Below are 20,784 nucleotides of genomic sequence, written 5' to 3'. Positions count from 1 at the left end.
CCCCCACCCCCCCGCTCTTGTTATACCATAGGATGCCCGCATAAATACATTTGGTAATGTTGAGTGTCTCAAAGGGTTAAACTTTAGCCTATACACTAATATATTTGCATCCCAAGATGGTAAACCATGGCAGAACATGGTGGCGTAACAATACTGCAGTCAATATTTGGCTTGGGGTGTTTCCTGAAGAGATGCTATCACGTTGCATTATGGGAAATGTAGTATTAAGCATTTCGACCTCTGCTGGTTTGATTTGGACCTTTCATTTTTTAAAATCTATCTCTTGCGAGTCTCCCGTCTTTATGGAAATTCTCCATCTCCTATAAAAATATCTTATTACTTAATTAGATATTGTACCCCTCATGTCACTCGTTTTGCACGTTTAGCCCATTTTATTTAAAATCACATAGTAACCATTGTTCAAAACATGTCGTAGTTTTATTTCCATTCAAGAACTGGAAACACACTGAACTAAAATAATGTCAAAACAAAACAACTGATTGGTGGTCAAGTTATATTCAGTATTACAGATTTAAATAAGTACTGCACATATCTCTTTAAGAAAATGTAAACAAATATGTTTTAGATTAGGTTATTCTTTGGTACAATTCGCCATCAGCTTTCAATAGCAGACAAAACCTGAGTTTGATCCCAAGACAAAATAGTTGAAGAGTTGAAAATATAATAAAACAAATAGCAATGTCATAAAAAGCACACTGAAAGTCTACATTTTACCCAAATTATAAGCACAAATACTTCAAACTGAACAAATACGACAGGGGAATTAAAGCATTTGGATTGAGTAGTTTTCCAATAAAATATCTAGGGAAAAAATGTTATAATAAAATGGATATGTATCATCAATGTAATATAATCTATATTTAATTTCAAGGCAGGCTTGTTAAATGTTCGCCAACATTTAAACTATATGAACTTTTATAACACTAGAAAAGTAACTACTACAACTAATTTACTCGGATAAATGATGTGGAACACACAACCTTTGAGAAGGAGCGGTTTAACACGATGACAGATCACTTCCAGGTCAAATCCAGTGGATTTTACAAGTCAAAAATACTGCAAAATCTGGGTGAGCAGATTTGAAACCAGGGTGCAACCGAAGCCCAACTGGTCGCTCAAACATAGAGACGCAACTGCACTTGAGGCACACTTGCTTTATACATGTTCTGTGATTACAAATCTGTCCCGGCCTGCTTCAAAATCCAAACTTGCAGATGTATTATTGCTCTAATTTGTTTATTGCTCATTAAATAGTTTAGTTTTAAGCAAACTTCTCTCTCCATGTATATTTCCAAATATAAAATTGCTTCGTAACCGGTACACTTTCATGGATGAATTGTGCTGTCAAAAACTAAATATGCACTTTGACATGCTCCCAACAATCAGTCTGTTTTATTGCTGTACTGTTTCAACATAACAGCTGGCTATTGCTGGTTCAAACTGATAAAGGCCTCAGTCCAGTAACAATACTGCAGACACATTTCTTCACATCATCAGACTGAAAAACGGTAGAAAATACTGTTTGTGTGGATCAGAGGATCTTGAACGCTAACCTAACACTGATAAAGCTGCGCAGAGGTGACGAGATGAGATGCAGCAGCTCATTCAGAGCATCCAAATACTGTTTGGATTGACTCATCATCTCAGTGAGCCTCAAACAGCTATACGGATATAAAATCAACAGTGTAGCCTTCTTGATATCTCTCTACTGGAAAAACTCATGTATCATTGCTAAGTTTATGTGTTAATTCAGGAGAAATTAAGTGTAAACACTGTTATGTACAGTATGCAATGTGAGCCACTGTAATATAGAGTGAACTGCAATCATCCAACTGTATTAAACCATCAACACAGAAACAGATCTGCGAGTCTACAAGGTGAGAGCTTACCTTGAGTTGGTGAGAACAGACACAATCTCAGCAAAGAGGCGATGAAATCACATGTCATGAAACATACTGCATTATGTTGTAAGGCACAGGTTAAAGAGTTGATGGATTATATGTGTTGAGAAGGAAAGGAGGAACTAAACTGGCACGAGAGGTTGTGGTGCTGTGTGTGGTTTTTTTTCCCCTGACAAGGAGTCAGTGGGTTTAGCCTACATGAGAGGTTGGTGAGTGTGGAGCACGGAGGCGTCTGGAGGCTCTGCTGCTTCTGGCAGGTAGTGGTAGTCCTTGTGGTGGATGTATCGGCGGCGCTTTGGCTTCAGATGGGCCCGCGAGTGTGGAAACATCTGATTCAGTAGAGAGAGAGATGACATTAAGACTCAGTGAAGGACATGAACATGACAGTTAGAAGAGAAACAGTGGTCCAGTCCAAAACACACAGAATTATGGTTATATAAAAAAAGGTCTTTTACCTTCCCAGCGTCATGTTGCAGAAAAATGGGTGCCATTCCTTCAGTTCTCGGAGGATACAGCGGGTAAACCTGCTGCAGCATAGGATCTGCAAACTGCAAATGTATGAAAACACACCGAAGTGAGCTCCAGTTCATAATCAGTAGAATCACAGAGAAACTTTTTTATTCAAGTAAGGACTATAAGACATACGAAAATGCATAACAGGAAGTTTGATGGTTAGAAAATGAAAAAAAGACATTTTCTATCTCTTAAATCATACAGATGATACAACATAACATTTAAATATAAACCCAATACATGTCTCTCCACCAAAAAACAGCAAATCCTTTACCAAAGAATTACTCGTAGGAGCAGATTCACCAGACTCCACTGACAAAAACAGTAATTTTACCATGCAGAACACGGGGGCTGCTGGTCTACTGCTGCATCAATCGGTTAGTTTGTTTGTGTCAATGTTTGACTTTTGTTAGTTTGGATTCACCAAAGTCACACAATAACACAAACTATTCGATCGAGGCAGCGGTAGATCAGCAACTCCCGTGTTCTGCGTGGTAAAATTACTGTTTTTGTCAAAGGAGTCTGGTGGCTTTGAAGAGAGCATAGACAATGTCTTCAGTTCCAAGTGCCGACCGTCATCTACTGTAGGTAATACACTGACTATGGATAAGTACCTCATACAACCCCACTTCAAAACACCTAAACTATCCCTTCAAACAGGTGAATCTGTACCTCTGGTGTGGTGTCCTCCATGACAGGCAGAGGAGGCTGGACAGGGCCTCCATCAGCGGGCTGGTACAGATATTCTGACTGCTGGGAGTACACGACTGGACTGGAGGGCATCGGCGTCTGGACAACAAAACATTCCCAACAGTTGGAACAATTGGTCAAATTCTCCTGAACTAAAAAACAAAGGAATGGCGTTATTTTGCCTACCTGGACGACATTCCACTGATACTGGTTTGGGGCACACTGCGGAGAGGGTGAAGAAGAAAGACTGTTAAATACAGTTCAAACCCCTGCTGTAGTTGTTAAATGGTGACACGGTGAGATGTCAGTGGATCACTAAAAGGCTGAGCTGACCTGGTGGTGGTGATAGGCTGGCTGCTGGTAGATAGGCTGATGGGACCGAGGATGCATCACTGGAGGAGCAGGCTGCAAGAGAAGAAACACATAAATCATAAATCAGCACATTTTTAAATACCCAAGACTTTATTTTGAATGAGTGATTGCTATTTAAAGTCAAGTGTTAGGTCAGGTAAGTGTTGTATCAATGAGAACTGACAGGCCAGTGGTGGGCAGGAGGGCTCATGTTGGAGCGGTGGAAGTAGGCCACTCCGTTGTGGTAGGTGTACGGATTGCCTGCCGACGTGGTCAGGTGCAGAGTCCCACAGGACATTGGCAGAGGCATGGCAGAGTCAGGGAAGGTCATAGGGCCACTTTTAGCTGGGAAAAAGAAGGAAACAGTGAACTTACTGGACATTTCATAACCATCAAAAACTAATTAGTCACTTTGTGGGCCAGTAACACGTTTGAAGGGGCCAGCACATTTGAAATTGTGGGTGAATTTTGTTATCAAACTGGTGAACTACAGCTGCAATGCTGAGTGGAAAGTGAAACACTGAAGCTTGACAGTGCCACTGTGTGATCAGGAGAATGTCTACTGTAGTATCACGAGGGTATTAAAACAGTTGACTTACTATGTCCTGAAGCGTGCTGCTTGCGGACAGCCTGACCAATGCTGAGCCTCTTGTTTTTGAAACAGATTCCATTTGTCTTTTATATAATAGTTGGGGGGAAAAGACGCCACATTAGACAATACATTTCGCTAGATAAACTACATCATTGTATGTACCTTAAGTTTTGTTCCAAGATACTTTAAAGGCCTGTTTTACTTACATCATGAAGGACTTTCAGTGCATCATCTTTAGTCTCAAATGTAACAAAGCCATATCTGTTCAAAGAGACAGAATCAAGACAAACGATGTTGTAACCGACAGATAGTAAATCTGTGAATATCTGCCTGCGTTACTATTCAGTCGCCAACTGTTAATGATGACATTAACTCACCCCTTTGACATTCCTGAGCAATCTATCACAATCTTCACCTCCTTTACTGCACCATGTTGAGAGAAGATATGCCGCAGGTCGCTCTCGTTAACCTTCGTAAACACACACACATTTTCGACTGTTATTTTTTGCATTTAATGCCTTTATTAGCCGGTAGACCGCTAACAGGAAAGGAGAGGAGAAAGAGAGAGATTACTAAAATGTAAACCTTGGGCATCAACTATGATTCAGATGTATCTGCAGAATGGAGAGTTGTATGATTGGTCCAAAAGCTCTAACTGGAGAAATCTGGAGTTACTGAGTAACAGTAGGCCTCCTATAACTTATGTTCATTCTAATCTCACAATCTCATCCTGACCGTTGCTTATTAACATGCTTTGCTGCTCTCTAGTGTCTACCCATCTATAATAAGACACACAAGACTACAGCTGCAACGATTAATTAATAATAAATTAATCTCCTAACCCTTTTTTTAAGAAGAAAAAGTCTAAATTCTCTGATTCCAGCTTCTTAACTGTGAATATTTTCTGGTTTCTTTACTCCTCTATGACAGTAAACTGAATATCTTTGAGTTGTGGACAAAACGAGACATTTGAGGACGTCATCTTGGGCTTTGGGAAACACTGATCGACATTTTTTCACCATTTTCTGACATTTTATAGACCAAACAACTAATCGATTAATCGAGAAAACAATCGACAATGAAAATATTCGTTAGTTACACCCTTACAGAAGACCAAACATGCCAGTCATTCTGTAAATTTGCAGCTCTCACCTTGCAGTCAATTCCCCCGACAAAAATCCGATTGGGGATAACAGTGCCGGGGCGGTGTGTGTGGTGGGTCGGGCTGTCATCGTGGTTTTCTGGACGTAACGCATCAGGGGTGGAGGAGCTGCTGCCTGTCTGGGAAGGACAGTGGGATGTGAACTTGAAATGAGAGAAGAAAATGACAAGGCATTCAGAGTCAGCAAGAAACAACATAGGTATGTCGGGACTATACTGTGTGATGAAGTTCTTTCCCACCAGGACGTAGCCGAGTACTAGGATTTTAGTATGTGAGGAGTACTAAATCCCATTTGATGTACACAAGAAGAGTTTTTACTACTTATTACTCAATACAAAATCGCCAGCATCATCCATTCCTACCAGACAACATTTAATCACTCATTGAAGTCCAACATACAAATCTAATAAACAGTAAATCCTTGAGTCTTTGTAGTCAGACTAGGTCAGGGGTCAGCAACCTGCGGCTCCGGAGCCAATGGTCAGCAACCAGTGGCTCCCTGTGGATTTATAAAAATGGAAATGAATAACTGTTTTATGTTTACCTTTTCATTTGTATTTATCGTTGTTGTAGGTCTGTGGTACGACGGAGTATTAGGGCCACATTGAAGAAAAAGAAGAAAAGAAAAGAAATCTGAGATTTAGAGAATAAAGTCATAATATTATAAACTAGTAATTTTACGTATTTTCTTTTTTTCTCGTAAAGTTATGATTTTATTCTCGTAATATTACGACTTTTTTCTTGTAATATTATGACTTTATTCTCGTAATATTACAACTTTTTTTCTCATAAAGTTATGATTTTATTCTCCTTATATTACAACTTTTTTTTCGTAAAGTTATGACTTTATTCTGGTAATATTACGACTTTTTTTCTCGTAAAGTTGAGACTTTATTCTGGTAATATTACGACTTTTTTTCTTGTAAAGTTATGACGTTATTCTTGTAATATTACAACTTTTTTTCTCGTAAAGTTGAGACTTTATTCTCATAATATTATAACTTTTTTTCTCGTGAAGTTATGACATTATTCTCGCAATATTACAACTTTTTTTTCGTAAAGTTGAGACTTTATTCTGGTAATATTACGACTTTTTTTCTTGTAAAGTTATGACGTTATTCTTGTAATATTACAACTTTTTTTCTCGTAAAGTTGAGACTTTATTCTGGTAATATTACGACTTTTTTTCTTGTAAAGTTATGACGTTATTCTTGTAATATTACAACTTTTTTTCTCGTAAAGTTGAGACTTTATTCTCGCAATATTACAACTTTTTTTCTCGTAGTTATGACTTTCTCGTAATATTACGACTTTTTTTATCGTAAAATTGTGACTTTATTCTGTAAATCTCAGATGTTTTTTCCCTCAATGTGGCCCTAATACTCTATAGTACATTGTCTCTTTGGCCCTCGCTGCATCAGACTTATATACTACATACTTAGACTATAAACTGTGTTACCTTCATCACAATGATCACATGTTTTGCTGCTCCAGACAGATTATCATTATTATTTTTTGCCTAAAATGTCTCTTTTGATAGTAAAGGTTGCTGACCTCTGGACTAGGAATAAGCCACTGTGGTGTCATTACTGCCAAATGTTAATTCCAGTACACTTTGTTCACTTGAGATGTCCATCCATTCATCCATTCATTCATAAATCTATCTTTGTTCCCATTGGCTAGCAGGCTTCCCTGAGAAAACTCACTTTTGTAGCTTATTAGCAAGCTAGCTCTGACATAAACATAGTTATTTTAAAGTATTTTACAGCCATAAAGCTCCACTGTTTAACCAACAAGTATCCCTCTTCAGTTAGTTTGCTACTTAGACATTGTTATGCTAGCATAACGATTAGCCAGCCATGTGGTGACGTTAAGGTGCAGGCTTTGGTAGTTTACTCACCTCGTTTTGGTTCTCCACTTCCATACTTGTTAACACATTCATATGGTTAACTTCCCACAGATGTCTGCTTTCTATCAGGAGTAATTAAATGTTTAACCGGGGGTGAAAACAACGTTTAAATCCAACATTTCCACACACTGTGCCGCTCCATTCTGCCCCTGAGCTTCTTCGCTGGTTACGTAAACACATTACGTCGGTACGTAAACGTGACGTCAGTGCGCAAACCAAATAGATGTAACTCACACTCTGCCTTTTATTTACTCCTCTACTTTTTACCATTTATCCTTTGATATTGCAATATATTGTTATTAATTGTTTTTTATTTGTGTTTGTTTTATTGACACAACAAACATTAATTACTTCTTTATTGTTTTCTTCCATGCATGTTCTTTTTAATGATCTATATATTGTAATTTGCGTAATGAATTGTATATATATGTTTTTGTTTTTATTTTGTTCTTTTTTAAAATTTATTATTGAATTGACGCTTTGGCAATATTGTTCACCTGACAGTCATGCCAATAAAGCAAATTGAATTGAATTGAAATTGAATTGAGTGTCGTCACTACGCTGTAGTGTAACATAATTAGCTAAATGTAGATCACTTGTGTGTTAATTATAAAACAATTAACAATGAAAACCTTCAAGAGGGGTGAATACTTTTTATGCACACTATATAAGAGGATATGAATTCTAGAAATATACTTCAGTGGGTGGAAATGGTTTACTTTTCAACTTAGTTAACATTTGCACAAATTTATAGTAAATATAAAAGGGATGGAAAATATAATAAAGAGCAAAAAATTAAAATCAGAAACTGTCTTGTGAATTGTACTCTGAGGCAGATTATTGCAGTACAATATACTTCCCACACAGGGGCGACATTTCTCTATGAATAAAATGTCTTCCTATTGATAATGATAAGTAAGACCTTGGTAGTATTAATGTCTGAGGGTGTACATACAACTACAAACTGTTTTCTTTTGACTAAACTCAGAATATGGAGTAATTTTCTTCCCCATTTAATTAGAAATGACAAACTTGTGATAGCGTTTTACCATTTTTATTTTTTTGAATAATTGACCTACAAACCACACATGTTAAAAATGTTTTAACTTTGGGTAAATTTACAAGACTATTTTCAACATTTGATTTAGATTAGGGCTGTCAATTGATTAGAGTATTTAATCGCGATTTATCGCATCAATCACACAATTTGTATCTGTTCAAAATGTACCATAAAGGGAGATGTATATGTATATATTAATATGGCAAACTCAAGCCCAACAGGCAACAACAGCTGTCAGTGTGTCAGTGTGCTGACTTGACTATGACTTGCCCCAAACTGCATGTGATTATCATAAAGTGGGCATGTCTGTAAAGGGGAGACTCGTGGGTACCCATAGAACCCATTTACATTCACATATCTTGAGGTCAGAGGTCAAGGGACCCCTTTGAAAATGGACATAACAGTTTTTCCTCGCCAAAATTTAGCGCAAGTTTGGAGCGTTATTTAACCTCCTTCATGCTTCAAGCTAGTATGACACGGTTGGTACCGATGGATTCATCAGGTTTTGTAGTTTCATATGATGCCATGATATCTTCAGTCTAGCTTTAAAGGGTCTTTTTGACATCTGTCACATGACCGTCACAGAAAACAGAGCCATGATGAGGAGCAGAAGTCTAGTTTTCTCTCAGAACACTTGAATTACAACATGCTGAAAGATTATTATGGGATTTTTGCCCAATGATGCCAAAAATATACTGCCTACTGCCACTTTAACTGTTATGTGTGTGAGAGATAGCATGGGTGTGAGTGCAAAATAATCTGAATACCATTTTGCAGGCACATTTTGTAAGATAAAAAGTTTATTAAGTGTTGCTCACAAGAACAACATGCTTTTAATACTTAAAAGTTTGCCTTGGAGAACATCAAGGACACAGATGTTGGAGCCTCCCTATATAGTTATTAGATATAACCCACACCCACACATTGGATTTCAGTGTGTGGGTGCGATCTCAGTGTCTTTGACCTCCTGTGATTTTTACCACAACAGTCTTTGGAAATGTTAAAGTGCCCTCTCAGTGGGCGTCACGTGACCTGACTGCTCACTAAAATAAATAGTTGTCTCTTGAACCTATTATCAGGTTGGTAGGGCCCTACTAGCCTATACATTTACGACAGATGTATGTTGATAATGCCTATTCAATAGCCTGATAACAGTAATGAACAGGGATTTAAATAAATGAATGGACAGAGAGATTTCACAAGCAGGACGATCCTCTGGAAAATCCCGTAGATCCGTGTAAAACAGTCCGAGCTACGACAAGTAGTCTACTTTTCCACTCCCGATCCTCGAGAAGCCACTTTATATGTTGCGTACAAGCCTCATGGAGCTATAATTTCTCTATGATTGGCGACAAAGTGCTCTGAAACACTGTCATTTGCATCTTGTGCCCTCCACCTCTTCCTCCTCCTCCCTCAGACCACAACAAAGCGACAGTACAAAGCCTACAAAGTGTCTCCAACAGAGAGAAAAGCCACCAGTACTGAATAAACAACACATAGGAGCAGCAGGATTTTAAATATTCGCACATTTTCTATACTACTGCAGATAAACTTTGCAAACATTGTTTTGAATCCCCTTCCTCTCTTCAAAAAAGCTCATGCCTCTCTGCCTGTTTTGCACATTTCCCGTCATTACAGCCTCCTTTCTCCAGATTGTTTGTCCTCATCCGAGTAATGTGGGCCACACCATTACTTGTCATTCATTTCCAGCTTTTCTTAATTGTCGGGTGAATTTGCCAACGAGTGTCTGACTGTGCAAAATGAGAAGGGCATGTTTGATAATTACAGCAATTTACCAGCTAAAAGTCCTTTTATACTCCACAAAGATCATTTAAGAAACAAGTGCTGTCAGGACAACTTGCCTGGCTGCTTGAGTTTGCGCTGAAAACAAAAGAGCTGAACGTTAGGGTTTCTTTTTTATTGGCTGTTTTAGTTCTGCTCTTTGTATTGATGAGTTTTTAAAGCATGATTTCCAGTAATATTGTGTTCTTATTAAGTCTTTCTTGTGTGATCACACGGTTCTGTTGTGGCAGCGGGACCATTTTTGCTAATAGCGTACGTGTTAAAAGCCTTTTATTACTGTATTTCAAAATGTAATTTACTTGATCACGGACGGGCACGGCACGGCACATTTTCCTCCCATCTATTTCCTTCCCATTGGACACAAACTCCTGCTTTACTTCATGTTTCCATACAACATTTTGTTTCCTGTCGTTCGCCCTGTTTACCTGAGATGTCAGCATGTGAGTAATGTGGCTCTGAAGTGAGCTGTGTGCTGGAGGAAAAGGACCCAGCAACCCCTCTCAGGGCAACGTATCTATGTTCGCAGGGTACTGTGCTTGCAGGGTCCATGTTCACAACCTCATCTCCACACCAAACAGGTAGAGCCAGAGCAACACGACCTCCTTTCCACGCCAAACAGGTAGAGCCAGAGCAACACGACCTCCTTTCCACGCCAAACAGGTAGAGCCAGAGCAACACGACCTCCTCTCCACGGCAAACAGGTAGAGCCAGAGCAACACAACCTCCTCTCCACACCAAACAGGTAGAGTTGGAGCAACACAACCTCCTCTCCATGCCAAACAGGTAGAGCCAGAGCAACACAACCTCCTCTCCACGCCAAAAACAGATAGAGCCAGAGCAACACAACCTCCTCTCCACGCCAAACAGATAGAGCCAGAGCAACACAACCTCCTCTCCATGCCAAACAGGTAGAGACAGAGCAACACGACCTCCTCTCCACACCAAACATGTAAAGCCAGAGCAACACAACCTCCTCTCCACGCCAAACAGGTAGAACCAGAGCAACATAACCTCCTCTCCACACCAAACAGATAGAGCCAGAGCAACACAACCTCCTCTCCACGCCAAACAGATAGAGCCAGAGCAACACAACCTCCTCTCCACATCTACTCATGCTATACTCCTAAATACGCCCTCAAATTTGCGTGCAAAACAGTTTATCTTGACTTTTGATGTTTACATCTCCACAGTGGCTGAACAGATTTGTACCATTCAAACTGCATTTGAAACATCCGTCTCCCGCCGTTCTTTTGCAATTTGAAATGTGAAGATATCCCTTACAAATCACTTAGTTTATATCAAGAGACACCCATGCCATGGGAACAGGACCCTGGGAACATATAGGGATGATCCCCTCTCTCAGTTTCTCTCAGTCTACTAAACTAAATGAAAAAATATGTAGTTTGTCACCCTCCAAAGTGACACGTGTGTATTCTGATCTGATGCCCCTATAGGCAGGATGTCATCAAAACCATTACTCATGACAAAACACAAAAATGTCAAATGTGTGGTTTCTCTTGTCTCACTTCACAGATGAAACGGCATCGTCTTCTCATTCAACTCATATAAAAAACTTATTTCTCCAAAATGTGAACTGTTCCTTTAAATCTTGAGACTCGCGAGTACATAAAAGCAGATCTAGAAGAGGTCAAATATCAGGTCAGACATGCATTTCCCACCGAGAAAACGTCCATTTTACCTCAGTCGGTCAGTCAGTCAGACAGTCGTGGAGACAGAGGTTGATGAAAAATGAGCCATAACAGAAGGGTTCGACTCTGGCTCTGTAATTACTCTACAAATCTCTGATTTCCCCTCCTTCATCTCCAGACTATTTATAGCTGCTGCATTCCACTCGGAGAATAAAATGATCTCTTTGAGACAGTACAATGCCAGAAATAACAGGTTTGGACAAACATTTGCTGAGGCGTGGTGGGCCTGGCTGACCATTACTGAGTTCCACTGTGGTTTCACTCCACTGTTTTTCCCCCTCGTCCATTTATTCATCTGTTATTCTAAATGGCCTTGGGTTTGCTGGGGGAGGTGGCGGGGTAAGATGTGATGGTTCAACAAAAGAGCTCGTATGAACTGAGATAAAATCACTTTGTAGTCTGGCGGAGCACGGCAAAGTCGGCCGTTTTCTTACATTAGAGGCAGCCGGGCAAAAGAAAACACACACTCATAAACACACACCTTCATGTCTGCGAATACTCAGGTGACTACGGGGCTCAGACCTCCCTCTTTGTGCTCCGTTTTGTTTATGTTACAATCATAGGACTTCCCTGGCAAATATGATCAACTTCGACATGTGGCTTTGAGTGTGAATGTGTGTATATGCAATCATGTGTGTGTGTGTCTTTTTGCATGCGAGTGTGTTTAGGTTATCAGAGGAGGGAGGCTTTTCCTAGAGACTGTGTTTCTTGTCAACTTTTGTTTATCAAGACAAAACAAAGATCATATGTCGCCTGCGTAGCATCCAGGCTTCATATCCAACTTATTCCCACTAGTATTCATACCATGCTGCACAGGGGAAAGTACATTTTAACTTGCACTATGGACCAGATGACCCACCTAACTCAAGTTATGTTAAGTTTTTTTTAAGAAATAGCCTACAGATATGGAATATTCTGATAAGTTATGTCTGTCCAGATGTCATTTTGGAAATATTGTTTTCAATTATCCTGTATTTTGGTTTTATTTATGGATCAAAACTGACTGCAATACTCTAATGTTTCAGGAGGTAAGAATAAAGTTAAGCTGTTGATTACCACTAATGCAGTTCAGTTTCTTATTTTTTCTTTTTCATACAGTAATAGTTCAACATTTTGGGAATAAAGTTTATTCGCATTCTAGCAAAAGTGCCCTCTTGGATGCCCCTGACAGATAAAACATGATAAAGTGCCCTCTAGGATGCCCTTCCAGTGGAGAAAATTAGATAAAGTGCTCTCTAGGATACCCTTCCAGTAGAGAAAACAGTATAAAGTGCCCTCTTGGATGCTCCTACAGTAGAGAAAAAAAGATGCAGTGCACTAATGGGTGCTCTTAAATGGAAAAAAACAAGATAAAGTGCCCTTTATGGTGCCCTTCCAGTGGAGAAAACAAGATAAAGTGCCCTTTATGATGCCCTTCCAGTGGAGAAAACATGATAAGGTGCCCCCTTGGATGCCCTTATGGTAGATAAAACATGATAAAGTTCACTCTAAGGTGCCCTTCCAGTGGAGAAAACAAGATGCAGCTGTTATGGACTCTGTATATGTTTATTACAGCTTCTCATGCAACCCTTCATAATAAGAGTCTAGTTGAGTCGGTGCATTTCTGTCCAGTTCCATATGTTTTTTGCTTCCTTTAGTGACACATTCTCTCTATCTTTATGTATGGTATGTATGGCAATCTGCTATGTTCTCAGCGCCTGATAGATGGCAGTGTAGTATGGCTGAGATATGATGCCTTTTGAGGGTTTATGTCTGTATGGCACAAGGTAAAAAAGCTGCACTACGGGCCAGAATGTGGTTTCACTTCACAGGTTTAAGAGAGTGAAGAGGTGATATATAATAGGTATTTTCACAGCAGACATTTTGACTCGTCATAGAAGGAAAAGCACGTTTTACTAATAAAATAAAGCTGAGACTAAAACACACTTATTGATTGATGTCATGAAAGAAACGCATTGTATCATATCAACATAACTACAGCTACATATTGTCCCTACTCCGGCTTTCTCCAGCGGTTGTTTGCTCTTTTGTGAAAATGCCTCACCACAATGGTGTCGCATTCCACAGCGACACCCGATGATTTCTCTAAATGTAGACATATTATTTAGGGTTTTATATGCTGGGGCCCTGGCTATAGTTAGTGGGTGTGCACACACTGACCTACAATAAAGTAAACACACTCAACTGGGCTCTCGCCAGCGCACTAAAAGTGAAGCCAAGTCTCTTTGCTGTTTCTTTTTACCTCCTTTAATTCCTTTATTGGATGTAGCAGGTACAAAATTGTGATTATTATAATTCTGGGAGAGGAAACCCACCCATGCAGTCACCCAGCTGGAGCTCATTTTATAGTATCTGTGAGCTCCCACTACAATACTCATTGGAATATTTCATGTTGGAGCCTGACTGTAATGGTTATTTTCAGGGGTGTGGCATTACATGATGTGCTGTAAAACTGTAGAAAAGGTTATAAGTCTTCCCTTTATCTACTGTCTATGGCCTCGAATCAGGCCTAAAAGTCATTTGGGATCAAAAAGCAGGGGATTTGCCAATTGTAGCTGCACTTATTTACTAGTTTCTGCTCCATGTGACATTGTGAATAAAACATGGTTCACGGGGGAGAGTGACAGAGACCGAGGGGATGACAAGTCGAGTCATTCTGCTATCATTTCGGATGCGGGACCATGAATTATTTGGCAGCGAGATAACACTAATTTTGCATTAGATTCACGGCCCAGTGCACCTGCAGATTTCCAACACACACACACACACACATTTGTTGCCCTCCTGACACCCTGTTGTTTGTGAATGTAGGTCAGAAATGTGTGTGTGTGTTTACTGTATGTGGCAGAAAAATAGACGCCCAGTGTGCTACGGAGGTCTCCTGACACGACTACAAATACGAATCCCCACACACACACACACACGCACGTAATCCAGCGGTAGGTCAGTTTAATATTTCATTTGGCTGATGGACGGCGTCTGCTGCTCCGTGAGCCAAACATCATTACAACACACTAAGTGACTTAACTCTAATTAGAGCTGAAAATCACATTAAAGCTGCTCGGTGATACAGGAAGTAGCTCACCTTTTTCCCCCATCGCTGGTTTGGGGTTCTTTTTTAAATGCATGCAGATATAAATACAGTTTTAAACACGCAACTATAACTGAAAATTAATTACAAATTAAGAAGAACAAATTGCACAGAGGAAGTTAAAGGTATTGGGCAAGCCAAACTAAGATATCACCTTATTTTATGATGATTTATAACCATTCAAATCTTAATTTTAACTCATTTGATGGTACTTTTGTCTTATTATTTGACACTGACGCGACACAGAAATAAAACTAAACCATAGCACTTTTTGCCAGTGATCCTGTGCATCCTTTGTGTTTCTATGTGTGTGTGTTTATGTGTATAATTTATGAATGATGAGGGAGTAAACAGCTTCCACTTTGGTAACACGCTTTTGCACTTTGAATACATGCGCGTGTGCAGTTCTGGTGTGGACGAATTAACAGCCTGTTTATATGTATTCTGTTTCTTTGTTTCCTTTTCTTTTGTTTGTCTGTGAGCGGTATTAGAGGAAAGGTCAAGGGTCATCAACATTATAATGTGTTGAGTTTGGACATAATATTGCATCACCATAAGGAGTATGGAGCCCCAAAAATACCTACACTACATAGATTGTATATAAGAAGTGGATGTAATCAACTTGACATGGTCTATTTGACTCTAAATGGGACCATCATTTACTAAATGAACATCATGCTGTATTGAAGAAGACTTGAAACTAGCGATTGAGACCATAAACTCATGTTTATAATGTTTACTGAGGTAATAAATCAGGTGAGAAGTAAGCTCATTTTCTCATAGACTTCTATACAATCAGACATCTGTTTGCAACCAGAGGAGTCGCCCCCTGCTGGCTGTTAGAAAGAATGCAAGTTTAAGGCACTTCCTCTTTGGCTTCACTTTTCGCCCACTGATATAGATGTGTCGTCACATCGCCCGCAAGAACCATTACAGCAAACACAAAACAATAACCGCCGTTTTACTACTCATCTGCAACATCAACAACAGCTATTTTAACAAAGGGAAACAATGGAAAGTGCCTGTGGCGACCCGCAGGCATACAGCGAGCCCCTGATAAGCATTTAAGGGGGAGATTTCATTCAGAAGGAGGTGGAATGAGCAGTGGAAAACAGAAAGGTGTAGCAGAGGATATTGCAGGAGAATTGGAGATTTTTGCAGCAGAGCAAACCACAAAGCAACAAATTGGTGCGAGGCCCTGGATGTAATTTTGGGGCAGTGAGTAGCTTGTTTTTCTGAAGACAATGGAAATCCAAAAGAAAAACTGTCCCATGAGTATACAGGTCAGGGGTTGTTAACTTCCAGAAATGGAAATCTATCATTTTCATTCTCAGTAAAGGTCCTCCCTGATCCGTGTGATAAAGGGCTGCATATAAAAGTAAATACGTGAAATTCAAATTAAAGAAGACATGTTTTCTTCTTCTAAAACTTGCTACCACGCGATCCATCTTGGATTGCTACTTTAAGCATCCTTGTTGGAAACATGAACTTTTCAAACCCCACCAACCACCACATTCACCCCCCCCCTTATCCGTTCCCCTGCACAGCACCATGCTTCACCCATGGCGGGAGTCAGAGATGTCCTTGTTTTCTCCTCCCTCCATCCCTCCATCCCTCGCTGTGTTTGCGCTGAACAGATGCCAGCGCTGGGTAAAGTCCTCTCCAGAGGGGCTGCCAGCAGCATATTGGTTTATAATTAATGAAATTAGGGCCGCTGTCTGCCGAGGAGGCTTCGGTCCCAGCGTAGGATAGACTGCTGCCTGCCAGGAAGACAGACGACTGGAGAGATCGAAGAGGACAGACACAGAGAGACAGATGTAGGTGGATCGTTGTCGATCCACTGTGAGGCCGTGATGGTTTTTACTCTACACGTTCAGGATCTTCATCTTCTTCATCAGTTTGTCTTCTTTTAAAATCTGCTCCAGTTGGCGACACTGGCAGCTTTAAAGGGACAGTTCACCTCAAATTAAAAAATACATATTTGTCCTCTTACATGTAGTGCTATTTATAAATCTAGATTGTCTTGGTGTGAGTCGCAGAGTGTTGGAGATATCGGCCGTAGAGATGTCTGCCTTCTCTCCAGTATAATGGAACTAGATGGCACTCAGCTTGTGGCTAAATGAGACTATTAAACGCCATCACGCCGACTTGTCCGCCATTATTCTAACGTTAACACGCTAACACAACATCTGTGTATTATCTTGAGTAATGGGGTCATGATTTCTGGAAAGAGACATTGCTGTTGAGTTTTTGAAATGTGGCTTTTAGGCGCTTTGAGCACCACAAGCCGGACGCCATCTAGTTACATTATACTGGAGAGAATGCAGACATCTCTACGGTCGATACCTCTGACACTCTGCAACTCACACCAAAACAATCTAGATTGATAGACTACAGGTTAAGAGGGAAAATATGTGTTTTTGATTTTGGGGTTAACTGTCCCTTTAATACTTAAATATATACTCCCTAGTTTATTTTTAGCACCCAATAGCAACCACAAATTTCAACAACCTTTAAATCAATTGGTTCCAGTGGATTCTGTTCCGACAGTGCTGACCTTTTGAGGGAACGAAGCGCCAGAGAGTCCAAAGTTGGTTATAAGAGACGGAAAAGTCGACAAAAAGTCTCGTCCCAGACAAACATACAGTGGAAATAATCAAGATGAGCACTCGCAACCAGTTAATGCTAGCCACTTCAATGCTATACATGCCTCCGCAGATAGGAGACCCCTTTAACCCTGACCCCGATATGGAGAAATAACCGCTGGGCACGGGAGAGGAACTCATTTTCAAACTTCAAGATGTTGCTTAACCACATGCAAAGTATAAAATGTTCCACCTGTGCTTGAAAAAAATGTGTATTTTTTTAATGCAAACACCTCCTTTAATCCAGTCTTATGCAAACCTTTAGTACTAAATAAGTAGCAGCATAACAACACACGAGTCCCCAATGGAGTACTATATAAGATAAAATTGTTATGCTATGCAAATATAGATGCATATCAAATATTGATACTTGAATTAATAATTTGGTAAGTTTTGAATTAAATATTTAACATTGTTTTTGTGCCAATTACTTACATTCATCGGCCCGACCCCGCTGTAAAAAATAATGTCCAACCTGAGCAGAGAGGATGAGAGAATAAAAGAGTGCAGTCGCAGCTCAGCCACAGTCCTTCTTCACAGCAGACATGTTGACTTGTCGCAGGAGGGAAAGCACAGGTGTCGCTAATAACATTAACGATGGTTTTGTTCTATTCAAGTGTCCCAGTAAGACATGAGAGCGTGACAGTGAGCCAGCGTGCACAATACCAGGAGCCTGAAACTGAAGCAGCTTAATGGAACTCGCTCATTTCATTATTTACACCTACTGTGACATGTCAAAATGTCTACTGTGAAAAAGGCCCTTTGTGTTTGTACTCCACAAATAAAGTTACAGAGGTGTGTGTGAGCTTCTGAAAGAATAATGCAAGTCCAGTTTTGATCCGTGCGGATGGTGGTGCGTTAATGGTCATGACACACACACACACACATATTCATGCCCACTAACCTTATTTTAGTCACTTGCGAGTTCTCCTCCCGGAGTTAATCCAGTTAGAGCTGCTCAATCCAGCAGCAGCCGTTAATGCTCTCCTGCTGTGCCCCGAAGCATCCGAAAACCTCCAATCCACCTGAATGTGACACGATACTGCGGCCACACCAGACAGCATCACACACTCGTTTGACCTTTACCATGATGTTTTTGTTCTACAAAGTTAAGTCTCCATGGAGCTTGCTGTGGATACTCTTTGTGGATGAATCTGAATGTTTTTTGTCAGAAATCTACTTGCCCAAAGTACATTTTTACTTGCCCCTATTGTTTTATTTGTTATCGAAATATAACAAAGACCAAAGTTAATTGTCGTGTTTAATCTTTATTTAATTAGCCTAAATTAAATCGCCTACATTCTCTAATGCCACCCAACTAAACTCCTGGTTCCAGGATAATTGAAATGCTCGCTTACGCTTCAGCTCATATACTTGGTTGGGGCTAGAAGGTATCACGAGATGTTTAAGGTTAGGCATTGACCTTGAATAGTTAAGGTTAGGATAGGTTGTCGGGGCAAGTTTTCACAATTTGTGGGTAACATTCTAGACACGACTCATAAACTTTGTCTTTACCCGCTGACATTTTTGCACGAAGACTTATAGTGCAGCATTTCAGATCATTATTTTTGGTTAGTTCCACCTTTTTGGTTTGCCAGCTCTTCAAATTCCACCTCTGCAAATCTCCACCAAACTCGCAAACCAATCAGTCGCTGATAAATATTTCAAAAGTGAGCAGTTGCAACAGTGCAAACAAAGAAATGTGGGGCTTACTGACATGCAGAAGATTCAGTAAATGTGCCGACTTCCTCTGTTTTCCTGACCTGACTTTCAGGCATCATGTTGATAATGCAGCTTGTTTGTCTCAAAACTCCACTGTTATGACATTTGTGTTCGATCACATTATAAACCGGCAGTGTGGCTGGCTGGCAATGCCGAACCACTAATTGTTGTAATTGTTAGCAGGCTGCAAGTATGGGCTGCCTGCTCTGAACATTGTGTGTGTGTGTTTGAATATATGATGTTGCTCATGAGTGTGTGTGTGGCTTCATTGAATATAATATACACCTCCGCTGTGTGTGCATGCATGCATGCGTGTGTGTGTGTGTATACGTATTGATTTGTGTACATGGTCCGTGTGTGTGATTACTACTCTGAAGACCTCCTCTCTCTGTTTACATCCCGGTTAAGCTTCAAACACTCATGGTTAGATATCGGATAGACGGAGGAGAGGGAGGAAGGGAGAAGGAAATAATGAAAGAAGGAGGAGGAAAGAAAAGAGTGAGAAGAGAATATTTGCTTTCTTGCAGAGAGTTAGATGAGAAGAAGACTGATACCACTCCGTCGTTACGTTAAAGGTGCTCTATACGATATCCAGAACATTAATTATAGCAGCAAACAGCTATTGTCTATGTAACGATATAGAGGAGTAATGTCTACCTGAGCAGAGAATGAAGTCACTCTCCCTTTGTGTGTTGTAATCTGAGTTTTTCCATGCTTTGGGTCGTCAAAGGTCGTCAAAGGTAACACAATCTGCCTAACAGCACCTCTACGGTCTTGTCGTCACCATGAGGTTGCCAGGAAACCAACAGACTCCAGGAAGTCACTGATCTTGGCCAAGAAATAGATCGGCACATAAGTGTCCCAGGTCCCAAGTTGATGATCTATCTAATTGTCTACATGGAAAATTTGAAAATTAGTCTTCGTAATTTATGTGAACTAACCCCTTTCTCATCATTATCATTTCATACCCTCAGTTTATTATGTGTAATTAGATGGTCTAGGAAGAATTTCCATGACTTGACAACAACAGTGTCGACAGAGTGGAAACAACTGTGATCGACTGGTGTGCAAGTTTGCACCCTTCAGCAATGGTGACTCAAAGTAAACTTGAATCCAAACATACTTCTGTTCCGTTTTGTGCGAGGGAGACCGACAAGCGGTACAGAGCGCTGCTGCCGTGCCGACGGGGCCCATGGCGGCACCGTGGAGGAACAGCCGGTGTTAATCCAACCCGGTGACGGTTCAGCAGGCTGCAGTGGGAACCAGTGGAGGAGGGAAGGAGCGTGAAATCCCCGACACCTGGTGGTTCTTTCTGCACAAGAAGTCTGCAGCTGGTGTCGAGAGCCCACAGCCACCCGGCCAGCTGCGCTTCCTCGACGGCTCTACTGGCTCGCGCTGAGGTTACACTGAGGCCTGCTTCCAGAGTTAAAGAGTTCACCTGTGGTCCAGTCACTTATCCACCTTCTATGTTATGGATATGATGCATTTGGTTTGATCTCTGACTCTGTTTATGACTTAACTAAGTATTTGCAGAACATTTCAAAACAAATGAACTCAAATTAAAATGAGAAATAACAGAAATTTCAGTGGTGGTGTTGAGTCTAAAAATGTTGTT

The 20,784-nt window shown here is 40.3% G+C and overlaps 1 protein-coding gene across 3 annotated transcripts; it reads right to left on the bottom strand.

Moving 5' to 3' along the window:
* Positions 1-1,739: 1,739 nt before the first annotated feature.
* On the bottom strand, positions 1,740-18,006 carry LOC141762684 (protein boule-like). Of its 3 annotated transcripts, none has more exons than XM_074626666.1 (11): positions 17,883-18,006; positions 5,221-5,373; positions 4,446-4,537; positions 4,275-4,329; positions 4,076-4,151; positions 3,661-3,821; positions 3,459-3,530; positions 3,312-3,347; positions 3,108-3,224; positions 2,378-2,470; positions 1,740-2,251 (listed from the first exon to the last, which is right to left on the bottom strand). In XM_074626666.1, exons 1-11 carry the CDS (start codon positions 17,886-17,888, stop codon positions 2,117-2,119), a joined length of 996 nt encoding a protein of 331 aa, XP_074482767.1. In that variant the 5' UTR covers positions 17,889-18,006; the 3' UTR covers positions 1,740-2,116. The 3 variants fall into 3 exon arrangements, with proteins under 3 accessions (XP_074482767.1, XP_074482766.1, XP_074482765.1); XM_074626665.1 differs by lacking the exon at positions 17,883-18,006 and adding an exon at positions 7,131-7,327 and having other exon boundaries at positions 5,221-5,349; XM_074626664.1 differs by lacking the exon at positions 17,883-18,006 and adding an exon at positions 7,131-7,326.
* Positions 18,007-20,784: the final 2,778 nt, after the last annotated feature.

This window comes from Sebastes fasciatus, chromosome 24, assembly GCF_043250625.1.
Source record: "Sebastes fasciatus isolate fSebFas1 chromosome 24, fSebFas1.pri, whole genome shotgun sequence".
Taxonomy (NCBI): domain Eukaryota; kingdom Metazoa; phylum Chordata; class Actinopteri; order Perciformes; family Sebastidae; genus Sebastes; species Sebastes fasciatus.
The sequence above is the reverse complement of the archived record's forward strand: the minus strand, read 5'-3'. Positions and strand labels throughout refer to the sequence as shown.

Bases quoted from the DNA above. Each gene is read 5' to 3' on its own strand.
- LOC141762684 (XM_074626664.1), bottom strand. From the start codon at position 7,172: ATGAATGTGTTAACAAGTATGGAAGTGGAGAACCAAAACGAG. The intron at 4,152-4,274 runs GTAAGTAAAACA...ATTATATAAAAG, and splicing joins CACTGAAAGTCCTTCATGAT to ACAAATGGAATCTGTTTCAA. The intron at 3,348-3,458 runs GTCAGCTCAGCC...CCCTCTCCGCAG, and splicing joins CAGCCTATCACCACCACCAG to TGTGCCCCAAACCAGTATCA.